Below are 14,768 nucleotides of genomic sequence, written 5' to 3' on the forward strand. Positions count from 1 at the left end.
TTTATCCACTTTGCAAAAGTCACAGACAGACAGACAGAACTCGCGTATTATTATAAGAGATATTTAACGATATTATACAAGTGTATCCTGGCCTAAAGGAAAAGAAAACTGTATAAAGTTTAAAAAACTTAATAGAAAAACAAAGTTAAAAAAATTTGTCCAAAGTCAAATTTTCTGTTGGAGTGATTTTTTCGTCGCCAGAAATTAATTTTCGTGAACTGATAAACCGATTAGTTTTATTGTACTGTGAAAATACGAAATCATAGATTCCGACACTTATTCTTTCCTACTTTTCGCGTTACTACGAAAGTTTTGCAATCAACAAAGTTATATTTACAATTATTGTTTTAATATGATAAATTTAAAACAAAATTCAGTTTTGTGTGATCTTATATTTTGTTGTATCAATAGCAGACTTTCTCCTTGATTTTTTCTCCAGTGTAACTTCCGCTTGATACTCATAACACCCATTCAAAGTAAATGCAATTCTTACAAGAACATTTCCATTAAATCGCCTTTGATAATTTGACATGAGCATGATTTTGTTATCGGCAAATGTATTGTCCACCAGTAGTCAATATACTTCAATCCTTTTTCGTGTGCATCGTACAGTACAGGTGTGCTTGCAGTATTCATCACGCAATTTCCTCCTCCCTGCAGACACGAGTAATCGCCATTTCGATGGCATGTAACATACGTGTGATAACGCGGAAGGTATCTAAATAGGACAAGAAAGATATAGTCACTGTTTATATAATTAGTTTTTTGTGTTTACTTTGAATTTGAATATTGACAACGTGAGTTTTAAAACCTTAGTAACATCTGTTATGTGATATTTGTACATTATTTTGTTACTTGGTATTCTGTTTATTATTCTGTTATTGAGTTAACAAAGTTTTAATAGCAGTGTAAGCACAGTTGTGTTCTTTAGGTTCTACTATTTTTTTTTTTATTATAATTTTTTTTTTTGATAAAGTTGGACTAATCATTTGTCGAACATTTACTATTAAAAACATCAAGTGTTTGTAGTTAAACGACATTGATCTTTTTAGCAACCATGTTTATTCTATCGAAAATCGTTTTGTTTTTGTTTTTGTACATTATAACTTTGCTTCAATTTTGCTACATTTAATTTTCAAGTTTAAAATATATACACCTTTGCTCGTGTAAATAGTTGCATGTTACTTTTTATTGCAACCATTACCTCATTTTTGGAATATTCTAGAATAACTTGAAGGTAGGATACCAATGTGTTTGCAGTGAGACCAAATTATAATTTTTATTTCCTATCACATAATAGACCTGTACATAGTTTTACAAAGGCGCATTTCCTCTCCAATAGACGTTTTCTTTCAGAAATAATGTGTTTTTAAAACTCGATAGGTTAATATGCTTCTTTGCTATTCTTGGGGGTAAGTTCACATCATTTTAATCTTTAGATTGTAACAGGATGTTATTTGTTGCTGAAAAAAAACAAATCCCGTTAAAATTTGGAATGACTTACTTTGGTGACAATGTAATAGTGTACACACACATGTGACACATTGACAATGTATTGTTGACGCTCTTTCTTCCTTTAGGCTCACAATATCTTAAATGATACGTTGTTCCATGTGGCAAATTTCCAAAGGTTATTTGCGCTGGGTTTACATTTCCAAAGGTTATTTGTGCTGGGTTTACATTTCTACCTGTTAAATAAATTAAATTTCATAAAATATGTATTTAATATTCACGTGCTTACGTTTTAGCAAAATCTGAAAACAATTGCGGCATCAGTTAAAAAGAATAAGATTTAAGCAAAAAGCTTCCCAACCATTCTTGTTTTGTATCCAATGCTATTTCTAAGTGAAAGGGATTCACTTTTTCTTCTTTCTATGAAATTAAATAGCAATATGTAACAGCATACCGATTGAAAGAAAAACGTAAGAGACTGCTACCTCTATTCTTACACTTCTGATGTCGCCGTAAATACCTTCTCAGTCCTCTTTTACGAGCTCGAACCAATTTTCTTGTTAATACGAGTTCATATTTTGTGTAAGGTCTGTGGCAAACGTTGTATTTTGCCTTCCTGGAATATCTGCGCTTCTCCAAAGCCAGTCTTCCTAATGGACCAAGATAAAAATGTCCCAGATAGGCAGGTGTTCTGATACCTCCTTGATTGTCCTCATAACTTTTACCATCAGCAGCAGTCTTTTGAAAGTGCATTTCACAGAAGCACATGCAGGTTAGAATAAAGCAATGTAAAATTCTTAATTTCATCCTTCTACTGCAGCTAAACAAAAATGTAAAACGTTATTTGTACCAGAGCCTCTTTACCTTATATTATTACCGACGTTTGTTTTACCAAGCTCATTATGCTATCTTCGAGAGTAATACGTTACTTATTGATCATTTTTTTGTTTTGTATTTGTTCTTTTTAAAGAACATTCGAGTTATATTATAGAAATCGATTTTAGAGAGTCGACTGACTTACAAAATTTTGAATTTAAAATATTGAATTTAATGAGTTAAATTAGAAGAGGGTCATACAAGATTAAATTTGTAAAATTTGTTTAATACATTTCGAAAAAAGTCTTTGATACATAGGTTGCGTATCACCTACTTAACATATTTGAAATGAAAAAACGCTCAAAAATCCGATTTTTCCTAATTTTTGGGTAGTATCTGAATAAATCGGAAAATCGGATTAATCACGTATCCAAAATTTACAGGATGATTACCCTTGACGAAATAAGGTAGTATTGTAAGTTTGAGTTCTAAGGATAGTTCTATAAAAATTTTCATAATATGTTCGAAGAATAAGGTTAAAATTCAGTATCAGTACAAACAGGATTAACTAAAAGTGTACTAATTCAATATTTTTTTTATTCATAGAATTTTGGGGGACCTATTCACAATTTTTTTTTCCACAATTTTTCTTTATGCGAACAATTATACATATATTCTTACGTATATTTCCCAGTAAAAAAATGTCTAATCATGAGAAAGATTATGTCTACGCTCGGCTAAGCCCCTTTTAAATTCAATTTTTTATCAATGAAAAGTTTTGTGAGGGGTATAAAAAAGATATTCTCAAGTCTTTTTATACCGTGTGCAGCACATGACAGATATGTAATATTCATCTTCGCCAAAATTGGTATATTGAAACACTGTTCTCGTTTAGAACTTATTATTTGAATCGTGCTGTTCACATCAATGTTACATGACTTATATCATGGCATTTCCAGACTTTTTCTAACCGACTTTAACAAATCTTCAGTTCAGTTGTTTGCCTGTTTGCAAAAATTGTAAGTATGTGTAAGTGTAATATTATTTTTATTATTTGTATTGTAATTCAAAGAAAAGTTGTATCTATTAAATACGCGTTCACTATCATCATAATTTTCAATGACTTTTTTGATTTAAAGGTTTTCAAGATCTTCTTTAAATTTTTGGATTTTATTAAAACTCTCTTTATAGAATCTTAAGGGCCTTAAAAAAGCAATAAACGCTTTATATACAAGTATTTGCTTTAAATGCTAATTAAATACGGTCAGATTGATTGCTAGGGTGGATGCCTTTCAGGCTAAAAGATCAAATTTGACCTATGCCTGTGTAATACTATAACGTAAGAACATCATGTTAATAAGAGCGGGAACAAATTTACACTACCAGCCATGTAGTAAGAATGCGTAAGAGGAATACATGTATGGATTATGCATTCGATGGTGAAGATTTACACTCAACTAGCGTTTAGAGCAATTAAAGTAAATAACATTATTGTTATATAACTTATTACTTCAGAAAAGACGTCCTTCAAAATAAACAACAAATCATTTCATATAAATCTCTCTATTGGAGTAAGATAGATGCCTAACACCCTCCTCCGTACTTTTTTTCTGCAAGGTAAATATGTAACCAGTAGTGGTTAGTCGTATAAATACCACGGGAACCTGCCCATCGCAGCAAATCATATAAAATATGTCGAATTTATTATATGTAGCACGACTATTTCGTGCGTGGTTTTGCACGACCTAACTTTGGCCAACAGACAAACAACGTAAGTGGAGTTACGCCGCTTTCTTGTCTCTTTAATAATAGCCGTCGTCTGTCTGTGTGTCCGCGAAAGCCGCGTCCCGTAACGGAAACACGAAATTTTTAAAATGCGCACCAATACCAAATGCTATATATTTTTGTCCACTTTGTTGCAACGGGTAAATTTAAAGAACGGGCGACCCCGTGGATTTTTCCACGGGCTAACGACTAGTTTCTATTATAATAGCCGTATTATGTCTGTCTCGCAACATGGCGGAGCAAGTAGCGAGACATACGAAAAATCCCCGCGGCCCTGCAGCTTTATTTCGGATCCACGGCAGAAATCGTTTTTACCGGCTTTGTTTTGATCGCTTACGCGTAATAGACCAATCACGAGGCTCCATTTTCACTAATGACCAATCCTAGTGCTTCGCGGCCTCAACACGCCAATGGAGGAAACATGCTACCCCTACAAAGGTCATTTTGGTTTGGAAGTGATGGCTTGAAATTTGTATGTCTCCTTTTGATCCCTTTTTCTTCTGAGTACTTTGTATCCTATAGGATTATTTAGTTTCTGTGTGTTTTCACATGTTAAGTTGAGTATAACATGACGTTTTCTAGCCATGTATAAATCTTAAACAAAACAATTTTAAGTGCTTAGCTAGCTACAAAACGTACATTTTGAGGCAGTTAACTGTAGCTATCTTTATTTTTATTCCTATTCTTTTAAAGTTTTTTTCAGTTCGGTATATTGTTACTTATTTTTAAGTTGGGCCTACCCAGCTTGGAGAAAAGAATACGGAAGGAGAAACAACTTCGTTTCTGTACGCTTTAAATGTATTGAATTTTCTATTGTTTTTAATTTTAAAAGAATCAGTGCGTGAGGTGCTCGACCGAGTCTTTTTCGCAAAAAAATGATCAAATTCCATATTCTCCTTTAATAGGGGCTAACTTTTTTCTATTGAAATCTGACTGTAACACGCCGCAGGCACGTGATATTTGTATGGAAAGTGTGCCTAATATAAGTCGGTAAACATTTTGTTTACAAAAGTGTCGAGCATGTGCTTCTTCGCTAATTATTTTAACATAAGAACAAAAGAAATTTTACCGATTTCAATATGGCTTCTTGTTTTGATAAAATTATCAAACTCATCATCAAATTATCTAATTGTCTTTATAACCAATCATAGTTGCGAATTGTTATTCACGAATAATTTAATCACACAACCGCCAAAATTTCAAATTAAGTTTCTATACAGACACCTGCTAGAACCTCACGCAGTGTTTCAATAGAATTAAAAGAGTTGTTTCTCCTTCCGTATTTTTTCCTTCAAGTACCTAGCTAGCTCCTTTTAGCTACCTCTGGCTAAAAAGTGAAAGTAGCTAAATGCAGTTTGGCTGCAACACAATTCTTAATTCTTATGCTAAATGCAGTTAGGCAGCTACCAATTTTGTTACTGCTATGAAAGCTTATGCTGAAAAATAAAATTGCTGAGTATATATTTTTTTAACTGAACTTGATAACGACAGGCGGTTTCCTGATTTTCATTCCTAACCCTAACCCTAACGTTAACCTTTACTGAAACTTATTTCGGAAAATAAAATAAAATTGACCAATTGTTTTTCCTATAACGGGGTAACAAATGGTTGTAAATTGTGTTTTTATCTTGGCTAAAGTTGCAGTAGAGTTGTATTTTAAACATACACTACAGTCGAAACACTATAGTGTTGTGTGCGCTTTACTCAATTAACGACATACTGCATACTTGTACTAAAGCGCTCCACCTGACCATGTCATATGGTTTGCGGTTCTTATTAAGCGCTTCTTAGGGCGTTCAACAACAGTTACTTTTGGCTTACCCCGGCGTTTCGACGCCGGGTTTGCCGGCTAGTAAAATACATATATTAGCACACTTTGCCGCTGGTACTGTATTAAGAAACAAAAGCTGGAAATTGCTCATTTAGCAACATAATAAGAATAATAAGAACAACCAGCTTTAATTCGGACGTTCTTTTCAAAAATGCAATAGTTAAAAAAATCACAAAAAATTCACACAATAGATTCCGAATTACTTTAGTAAATATGAAAATAATATTTGTTATGACAAATCGTTTTCTTACTTACAATCAAAATGCAGGAATAAACATTTTCACAAACAGAAAATCTGAAAATTTGTAGTTCTTTTTGACAGAATTTGTTTTTGTTGATTTCTTTAGAAAGGAGCGAATACTTAAAACATTTTTAATGAAATAAACAACGCAGTGTTAATTGTCCGTAACTTTGTCCGTGCACGTATTTATAAAATAGAAACTACACGAGGGAGCAATAAAAACCTTTGCATAAAAAAAAACTGAAGAAGGGCGTTTTTGCAAAGCTAAGCCAGCGAGCGAACCCCATTTGCTATTTAAGCGAGCGTATATATTTCTTACCAGAGAACATTTTCAAAAGGTTAGTCAGATGTCCACTTTTTGCGTATTTCAAATAAGATACTATTTGTGTATGTTTTGGTTCTGCGTACTGGGGCTAAAGTGGCTTTTCAGCGCGAAATATGCAATTCGGAATTGGAAATCAGACCACGTTAAAAATTTCTTCTGCAAGGAAAAAAAGAGGTAAGAGAACGCAAACAGGAAATATTTTTTTTTTTAGATTACGCAACCAGTACCTAAAAAACATTGGCTTGGCGATAGTAATAGGTAGTTTTTAATATAGAAATATTCCTTGACAAAAATTGCAGAGAACTTCAAATTTGCTTGCCTTTTCTTGTGCTTTTTGTTGTGGGGCTGTTCATATGAGCCCGAAAAGCCAATCTGGTTGAAAATTTAGCTGTCATATGGAGTTCTTTAGTCCGCTTGTTTCCTCACTGATCACGTGACATTGTTTATATTTTATACGCGGCAAGTGAAAAAATGGCAGACATGGAATCGAAATTGGTTACACTGATACCAATATTAATTGCCCCATTGCAAACGCTTATTATGGGAATTGAAAACTTGCTACTTTTATAACGAAAACAACAAACAATGTTTTCCAGTTATCCATTTTAAAAACTTCTCAGAAAAAGAAGATGATAAACAAGTGAAAAAGGAGAATAATCCAAAAAGTACTTGATAGAAAAAGAGAAAAATATGGTATAATCCAGATCGAACCAAACAATGGTGGAGTAACATGGAATCAAAATTAGCATATGATGCTTCTTGGAGAAATAATTTTCGTATTTCCCATGGTGAGTTTAAAACGTTAGTTGACAAACTTCCAGTTTACATCTCACCAAATCTTCTGTCTCCTAACCACAAGGCGTTGCCTGCAGAAAAGTAGGTTGCAATGACTCTGTACTACCTTAAAGACACAGGATCCCAAATGTTGACGGCGAATACATTTGGAGTTGCTCACAACACAGTGAGCTGCGTCATATTCGAAGTTCACAAAGCAATTACAAATTACATGTGCCCTAGATATTTATATTTGCCTAAAAGCAAAGATTCGATGCGAATTTGAGGCAAAATATGGAATGATTCAGGCCTTTGGTTGTGTAGACGGGACTCATATACCCATATCGTGTCCAAGGATTGTTTCTCAAGACTATTTCTGTTACAAGCAACATTATTCCATCAATGTACAAGCAGTATGTGATTATAGAGGCCAATTCATGGATGTTGATTGTAGATGGCCTGGAAGCACACACGATAGCAATGTATTTGGCAATTCATCCATCAACAAGAAGATGATGACAGATGCATTGCCAAGGGTGCTACAATCAGTAGACAGTGAAGAGAAGAAAGAGGCCTAACTACGTTATCGGACATTCAGCGTATCCATTAACACATACATGAAGGAATATCTTTATTGTTAAAATAACAAAGAAGATATTTTTCACACTGTGCTTAGGTCAGCAAGGAATCCAATAGAGTGTGCTTTTTGGTAGGCTTAAAGCTAGGTGGGCAAAGAAAATATTCCAACTGTTATTTATGCATGCTTTGTGCTTTATAATTTCTGTGAAAAAGCAATCAAATAAAGAAAATTACACTAATAAACCAGATCCGATTTTCTCCTGTAACACAGATGCAGGAATGTTAGTCAGAAATTGTACAACAAATCAGTTTGGTAAATTTTTATGAGTTTTATTCAGATCATTGATGACCGTTGTAAAAGCCTAGATATATTTCTACAAGTGAAAGTCACTAGGTAAATATTGAACAGAAGAAAATAGCATGTATACATAAATGTTTACCTTAAGGGAAGAAATTGGATACAGAAGAAATATAGGCAGAACAATTTATACAAGATTATTTTTTTAGAAAAAATTGATTTTCATGTGTATAAAGTATTCACTTCAAAAAAATCAGAGACATTATTTAAATTTGCTCCCTGCAAAGATGGAAACTGCCTCTGCAAGATATTTCCTCAAGGTACAGGTCTAGTACTATGCAAAACAAATAATTACAAAATTATAAGTTGACACTCTTTAACATTTTGTTAATTAACCTATATTTGAACCAAGAATGTAACATGTGAGTCACTCCAACATTGTCGTGATTTCAAACCTCATAGTATGGTGTATGGCCTTAAAACAACTGACATGATCCATCGTTCTGCATCATTCTTAAATAATACCGCTGTGGTGGTGTAGGAAGGTTATTTTGATAGTACATGTTTTGATTAATGGACTGCATTGGTATAGGAGGTCGTGCTTGGGAGCACATCGCTTGTGCTATTTTTTCCATAGATCGAATAATACCGTCGGACATAGCAGTAATTGATGCACTCAATTTTTCGATCGATTCAGAAAATGATTTTTTAGATTTCGTCATAGCTTTCGCGTTATCTTTGCGAAATAGAGCATCTCCTTTTGCTTCGTAAAAAGCATTTTGGCTCGTTACGCAAGCTGACAAAGCTTGTCAGGATGCTTTCTCTTGTTATCAACAAGTTGAGAAATAACGAATTTTCTCTTTCTACTATCCTGATCATCTAATACCTCCGACTTTTCTGTGGATAAAAAATCATCTTGCTGTTCTTCATCAACAGCACTAGCGGCAAAAGTGGTAGATGGTTGTATGTTATATGACGATGATGTTACTTCTTCTTCTGCCACTTCTTCCACTTCGGACAACATAAACTTTTCTGTGCTATTATTATCAACAACAAAGGAAAGAGGTTCAACATTTGCTGAACCTCCCTATATTTGTTTCAACGCATCCAAATGCAAATAAATAGTTTTCCCACTACCGAAACAAGTACCATTAATCAGAACTTTGTGAAAGCTCTGTCGAATCTCTTTTTTTTCTCGAATTCGGTTTCCTTTGCTAATCATACTACTGTGCTTTTTTTATCTCGGTTTTAATTCCTGCTATTTCTTCTTTAATATACGAATCAATATCTTTGGGATTAAATATTCTCGTATTAACCCCTCCAAAGAGATCTAAATTGTCCTTTTAAATTTTTGCCATCAATTTTTGATTTTCTGGAAAGAGAAAGGGCTTGTCGCCATCGAAATCAAAGGCCCTTGAAATTCATGGTAGTTTTAAAGTTGCTGATGCAAAGAATAAGGTTATTGATCATGCCCTCCGTCCATATAAAACTCTTTCTTATTTTCGTACTTCCTTTCAGAACCACCATGTTTATTATCAGCAGTTTGTTTTCAGACCGGTTTGCCGGACTGGAGCTTTTATATGGAAAAATATCAGCCCGTTTTGCCGGGATCTCAGTTAAAAGAGTCGAGATTCCGGCAAGCCGGGTTGAACGTTTTTCTTATGACAGGTCTATAAAAAATCATAGAGAGCCGAGGTGCTTGCCGGGCTGATTTTAGCTCGGCTACCCGACTCATAAGAGCACCCCCTTTGTTTTTTAATTTAACTTAGTTTAGAAAAAAAAATTTATATACTGTAAAAAATAATAGATTGTAAATTTTACTGTTATTGATTTATCATTCTCAGTAAAAGTCAACGCACGCAGGGTAGTTTGATGTTGTTGGCGTTATTAAATGAAAACATAACAAGGAAATCAAACTCAAAACGATGTTTATCCATTATGTTATGACTTTAAAACTTTGTTTGATTCGAAGACGCTCCATTGCGGGTCAGGCATGACGCGTCATGTCTAATGTGCGCCTTTTTTGTTGTTATTGTTAATAAGATAGAAAAAGAACTCTTAAATTCTTAAACTAAAAACACGGACAACAAAATGTTACGTCTATTCATGGAAAAGCATGTGAAAAAAGAAGCAAACATGTAGGAAAAACTTAGGAATTCTCTTTGCAAAAAAAAACTTTTTTGCAATGTGTATGTCGTTTCCACTTGCTGATAAACGAATGCGTTTATAATAGATTCACCTTTTATTTCTTTTATAATAACTTGCACGGAGCTGAAGGGCTCTGCATTTCTACCCCTTTTCTAAAAAGAAACCCTGGGGACCTGTGAAGCGCTATAATAAAAAATCCTTTTTCTTGATTACACCGTCGAGCATAATTTTTTGCCTGCAAACATAGGGGACCTGTTCCCGCTCCTCAAACCTTTATATATTAATGTAACATAACGCAAAATTCAGTATAGATGTAATAGTTTAAAATAGTGTAACAAAAGGATCAAAGAGTTCTTTAAGCTGCGCGCTACCATTTTAAACAGAAAAAATACATCTATTATCAAAGAGACTAGCTGGAGGATCCAGCGTTTCAACGCCAAAAGTAAATCCGTGACCAAGCATTGATCGCTAGTTGGAGCGCATATAAGAGCCGTGAACTGTACCATACACATCCAGGCGGAGCGCTTTGGTACAGGTACATCGCATTTCGAGAGAAGCGCAGACAAAATAGTAATGTTTCGGGTGTATTCCTCAAGAAATGTTTTTCCCGCAACTTTAGCTGAAATAAAATTTTGACAACATGTTGTTATCCCTTCATGGCAAAGTTTGTTAGTTACATTTTTTTTTATTTTGCCAAATAAGTTTCCGAAAAAGTGTAAAAAAAGTTAATCGTTCAGTTGGACTGAGCGCTTAATACAGGCCTAATATTCTTTTCGAAAGAAACATTATCACAACTTCGATTTAAATAAAAAAGCAGGATACAGTCTGTCGTTAGCACTAGGCCGAGCGCTTAGTACAGGTAAACCATGTCGCATATCCTTATAGGCGTAACACTCTTTTTAAATAAAAAGTTTATTGCAGCTTTGGTTTAAATAAAAACATAGGAAACAAACCGTCGTTACCCTTTACTGCTAAAGAAATTAATCAGTAATTTTTTTTTACGAAATAAGTTTTCATGACAGTAATAAAATGTGTAGCTGCATTTAGCATTACGGTGATTGATTAAGAATTTTGTTGTAGCCTAACTGCATTTTGCCACTTTTTAGCTAGCTGGATAGCTACAATCTCGACATAAAAATGATACTATCATACTAAATTTAAAAGAATAGGTATATGATGCTGCCTCAAAATATAGTATTTAGAAGAGAAAAATGTCAAAAACCTACAAACCTCTCACCATCATCACTACTAAACTAAAATGGTGTTTGTGTTATTTTTTGGGGGGGTTCTGCTGCGGTTGTAAAAATCAGGTTCTGCGAAGTTTTTCCGAAATAAAGCTTTTTGAACACACAGAATACGGCTATTATTAAAGAAATGTGAGATGGCTTATCTGCCGCCAAAAAAAGGTGGGTCAAAGATGGGTTTTAGTCCACGCCTTTTTAAAGAGCTACTTGTTGTGTACAGATTTTATGCGGTTTTCCCATAAACTGTTTCCATATCCCTTTTTTACTAGGAGATGTGGTAGCTTAGAATGAAATCATCACATAAAAACGATACAGCTATCAAATAACACAAGGGTTGTAGCTCAGTGGTAGAGCGCTTGCTTTACCAAAGGGAAACCCGGGCACCTCCGTTCCTTTTTTCTTTTTGTTTGTTCTTTATAACCGCTTATAATATTTTGTTAAAAATTAGACTATACTACTTTAAGTTTCCGTGAAGTTTATTGGGAAAGTCGTGAAAATAATTTCCGTGTGAAAAACTACATATAATGATATATGTGTATTTCAACTTCAGTAGTCTTTATTTTATGTCTCCTACAGAATAGCTCTTGAAAAATGGTATTAAAAATTAAAAAATAAAATTTTATCAAATTCTATATTCGCAAACGTCACAAATTTAATTCTAGGGAAAAATTAGGATTTTTTTAACTTTCGGGGCCCTTGTGATCCTGCACGTGGATTATTTTGTAAACCGAACGTGTCAGGAAGTACTTAAGGGCAGATAGTTGATAACAAAAAAAAAACATCCTTAAGAGTAAAAAGAAATAACTTCAAAAGAAAGATGTCAGTGGTCTTACCTTTATAAAGTTAAAACAACTTTGTTGAGTATTCCAGTGATGCATATGTCTTAAAACCTCCAGTCCAACTAATACATCAATATGGTTAACATTTTATTTATGAAAAACAATTTCTCGAAACCAAAAGAACATGCAAGCTTTGACTTGAATCACAAGACAAAAAATGATGAACGATGTTAAAGAATTTCCCGTCAACTAAAACAGTTATTTATACAGCTATCACCACGCTCTATGTATCATGAATTTTTGAGAGATGAAACGGAATGTGAGATAACTGGCAAATATTTGATGTTTCCACAGCATTAGATTTCACATTAAACAATAGACACAAGAGGAAATTATTTTTAAACATGAGAGTTTCCCGTTTGTTTACTTAGCGATTTGTAAATATTAGAGAAACAATGAGTTGTATTACATTACAGTTTTTTTTGTTCTTAATCTTATTCCTTTACTTTCATTTACTTTTATTACAACAATAGTGTGTTCTATTTCTCTCAAAGCTTACTGCTTCCTCATTCATAGCAAAGTTAGTCAACAAGTGTAACAGCTATCTGTTCTTCCTGTTCTGCTTTCTTTCAATCTTTATTTACTTTTTTAAGAAAATTTTGCATGTCATTTGTTAGCACCCCTATCGCTATTCGTCCCCAATAATACTTCCTCAATTTTAAATAATTAATACAAGGCTTTACCGTAAAGAATATGATAAAGCAATACTTTCCAATATTTGGTGTCTGTCTTTTGCACGTATGGACTGATTTAGCTACGTACCCAATAATAAAAATATTATATTCTGCGTTTTTAAAAACCAAAACTTGGGAATGATTTGTTGTCGTTATGTAAAAGTGACTTACTTAGCTGATTTACCTTGCCCATTAGAAATAAGAATTATTCGGGACGGTATTATTTTTAAACATGGATCCACAAGAAATCCATTGATGGAAATTCTCATGCGTGCATTGAGATGCTAACTTTTCATTGGCGAGACGTCAAAACCACTTTTTTGTGGAAATGTATGCTTATAGAAAGTTATTACGATGTAATGAATTTATGGAATGTTATTGTATTGTTAGCATGTCGTTTTTTGTTGTGTTTTTTAAAGACCTATTGAGAAATACGGCTCAAGGTCGTAATTGGTAAGTCAGTTTCGATGTTAAAATATTTAGAAGAAACATAGAAACTAATACACTTTAATACAGTTTCACAAAACGTACTTTCTCTAAATTATGGATAGAAAAATTTGAAGGAATATGCTTCTTTTAGAAGATACAGTCCGATGGCTCGAAGATGTAACAATTTCTTTCATTTTTTTTTTTACCTTCCACACTTTTGTTTTGATTTGTTTTCCACATTTTCTTTAATTGTCACTTTTTTTTGCTTCTCACTTTGTACTTTAGTGGTCAATACTGAAAAAAAAGATATCGATTAACAAGAAAACATACATGCCTTCTAATCAAACTTTATTTTTACGTCACAATAAAATTTACAATGGATTAAGTTACTGTCGTGTATTGTGATATTTACACATATCGTGATACAAAAGTAAAATTATGCTTATAGGTCATATAGTCTAAATTTTTCTTACGCATACATAGCTGCGCCTTAAAAAAATTATTTTTTAGAATTTTTTTTTCATTCATTAAGTATTAAAAATTCGGAATGTCAGAAGTTTTTTGCAGTCCAAAAACCTCAAATGAAAAAATTTAAACAAAGATTTTTAAAGCATTTTTCACGGACAAATATGCTTAGATTTTTTAGGTACTATAGAGGAAATAAACACATCTACTTTGCCTGTTACACACAAACACGTCTAAATTTCATATTATTATGAGAGATTAGCAAGGAAATGTGACAATTAAAAAAGCGGAAAATATTGGATAGATAAGCTTGTTGTCTGTATCTCAGAGATCAAAAGAAATTAAATGACCGACCAAAATCAATAGTTAGACACATTTTTTTATATTTTTAGTTTAAGTTTTCATACATTTGTTTTTCATTTACATATTTTATAAGGAAATAAAAAAACAAAAAATTAAAATTAAAATTTGGGAAGATAATGTTCAGGATTACTTACACCAATATACATGTGACATGTGACGTTGTTCCTTAAAATTAAAAATATTACATGATAATAAATTTTTTAGAAATGTGAACCAGACCTTGACCCTTTGGATTGTATTTATCTGTAGTGAATTTATCACCCTAAAGCAAGGGCGGCACCACCTTAGAAAACATTAAAAAGATTTTTTGATCATATACTTAGCCAGCTTTGGTAAAGTTTTTTGTTTCTTGATTTACTATATAGCTAGCTAGATGCCACAATCTAGAACTCCTCTCTAAGAGCTACTTGACCTGTCAAACATAAAACCAAGCCAGCTAAATGGAGCTACGTCATCTTGTATTATAGCATATCCCAACAGCATCAGCTTTATCTAATCACATTTG

At 33.2% G+C, this 14,768-nt stretch overlaps 1 protein-coding gene across 1 annotated transcript; it reads right to left on the reverse strand.

The window, feature by feature from the left end:
* Positions 1-263: 263 nt before the first annotated feature.
* LOC130645806 (uncharacterized) lies at positions 264-12,548 on the reverse strand. The gene is made up of 4 exons (XM_057451911.1): positions 12,327-12,548; positions 1,938-2,272; positions 1,505-1,688; positions 264-718 (listed from the first exon to the last, which is right to left on the reverse strand). The coding sequence occupies exons 2-4, from the start codon at positions 2,257-2,259 to the stop codon at positions 490-492; spliced, it is 735 nt and encodes a 244-aa protein (XP_057307894.1). The 5' UTR covers positions 2,260-2,272; positions 12,327-12,548; the 3' UTR covers positions 264-489.
* Between the last annotated feature and the right edge of the window lie 2,220 nt (positions 12,549-14,768).

The sequence above is a fragment of the Hydractinia symbiolongicarpus genome, chromosome 5 (assembly GCF_029227915.1).
Source record: "Hydractinia symbiolongicarpus strain clone_291-10 chromosome 5, HSymV2.1, whole genome shotgun sequence".
NCBI lineage: Eukaryota > Metazoa > Cnidaria > Hydrozoa > Anthoathecata > Hydractiniidae > Hydractinia > Hydractinia symbiolongicarpus.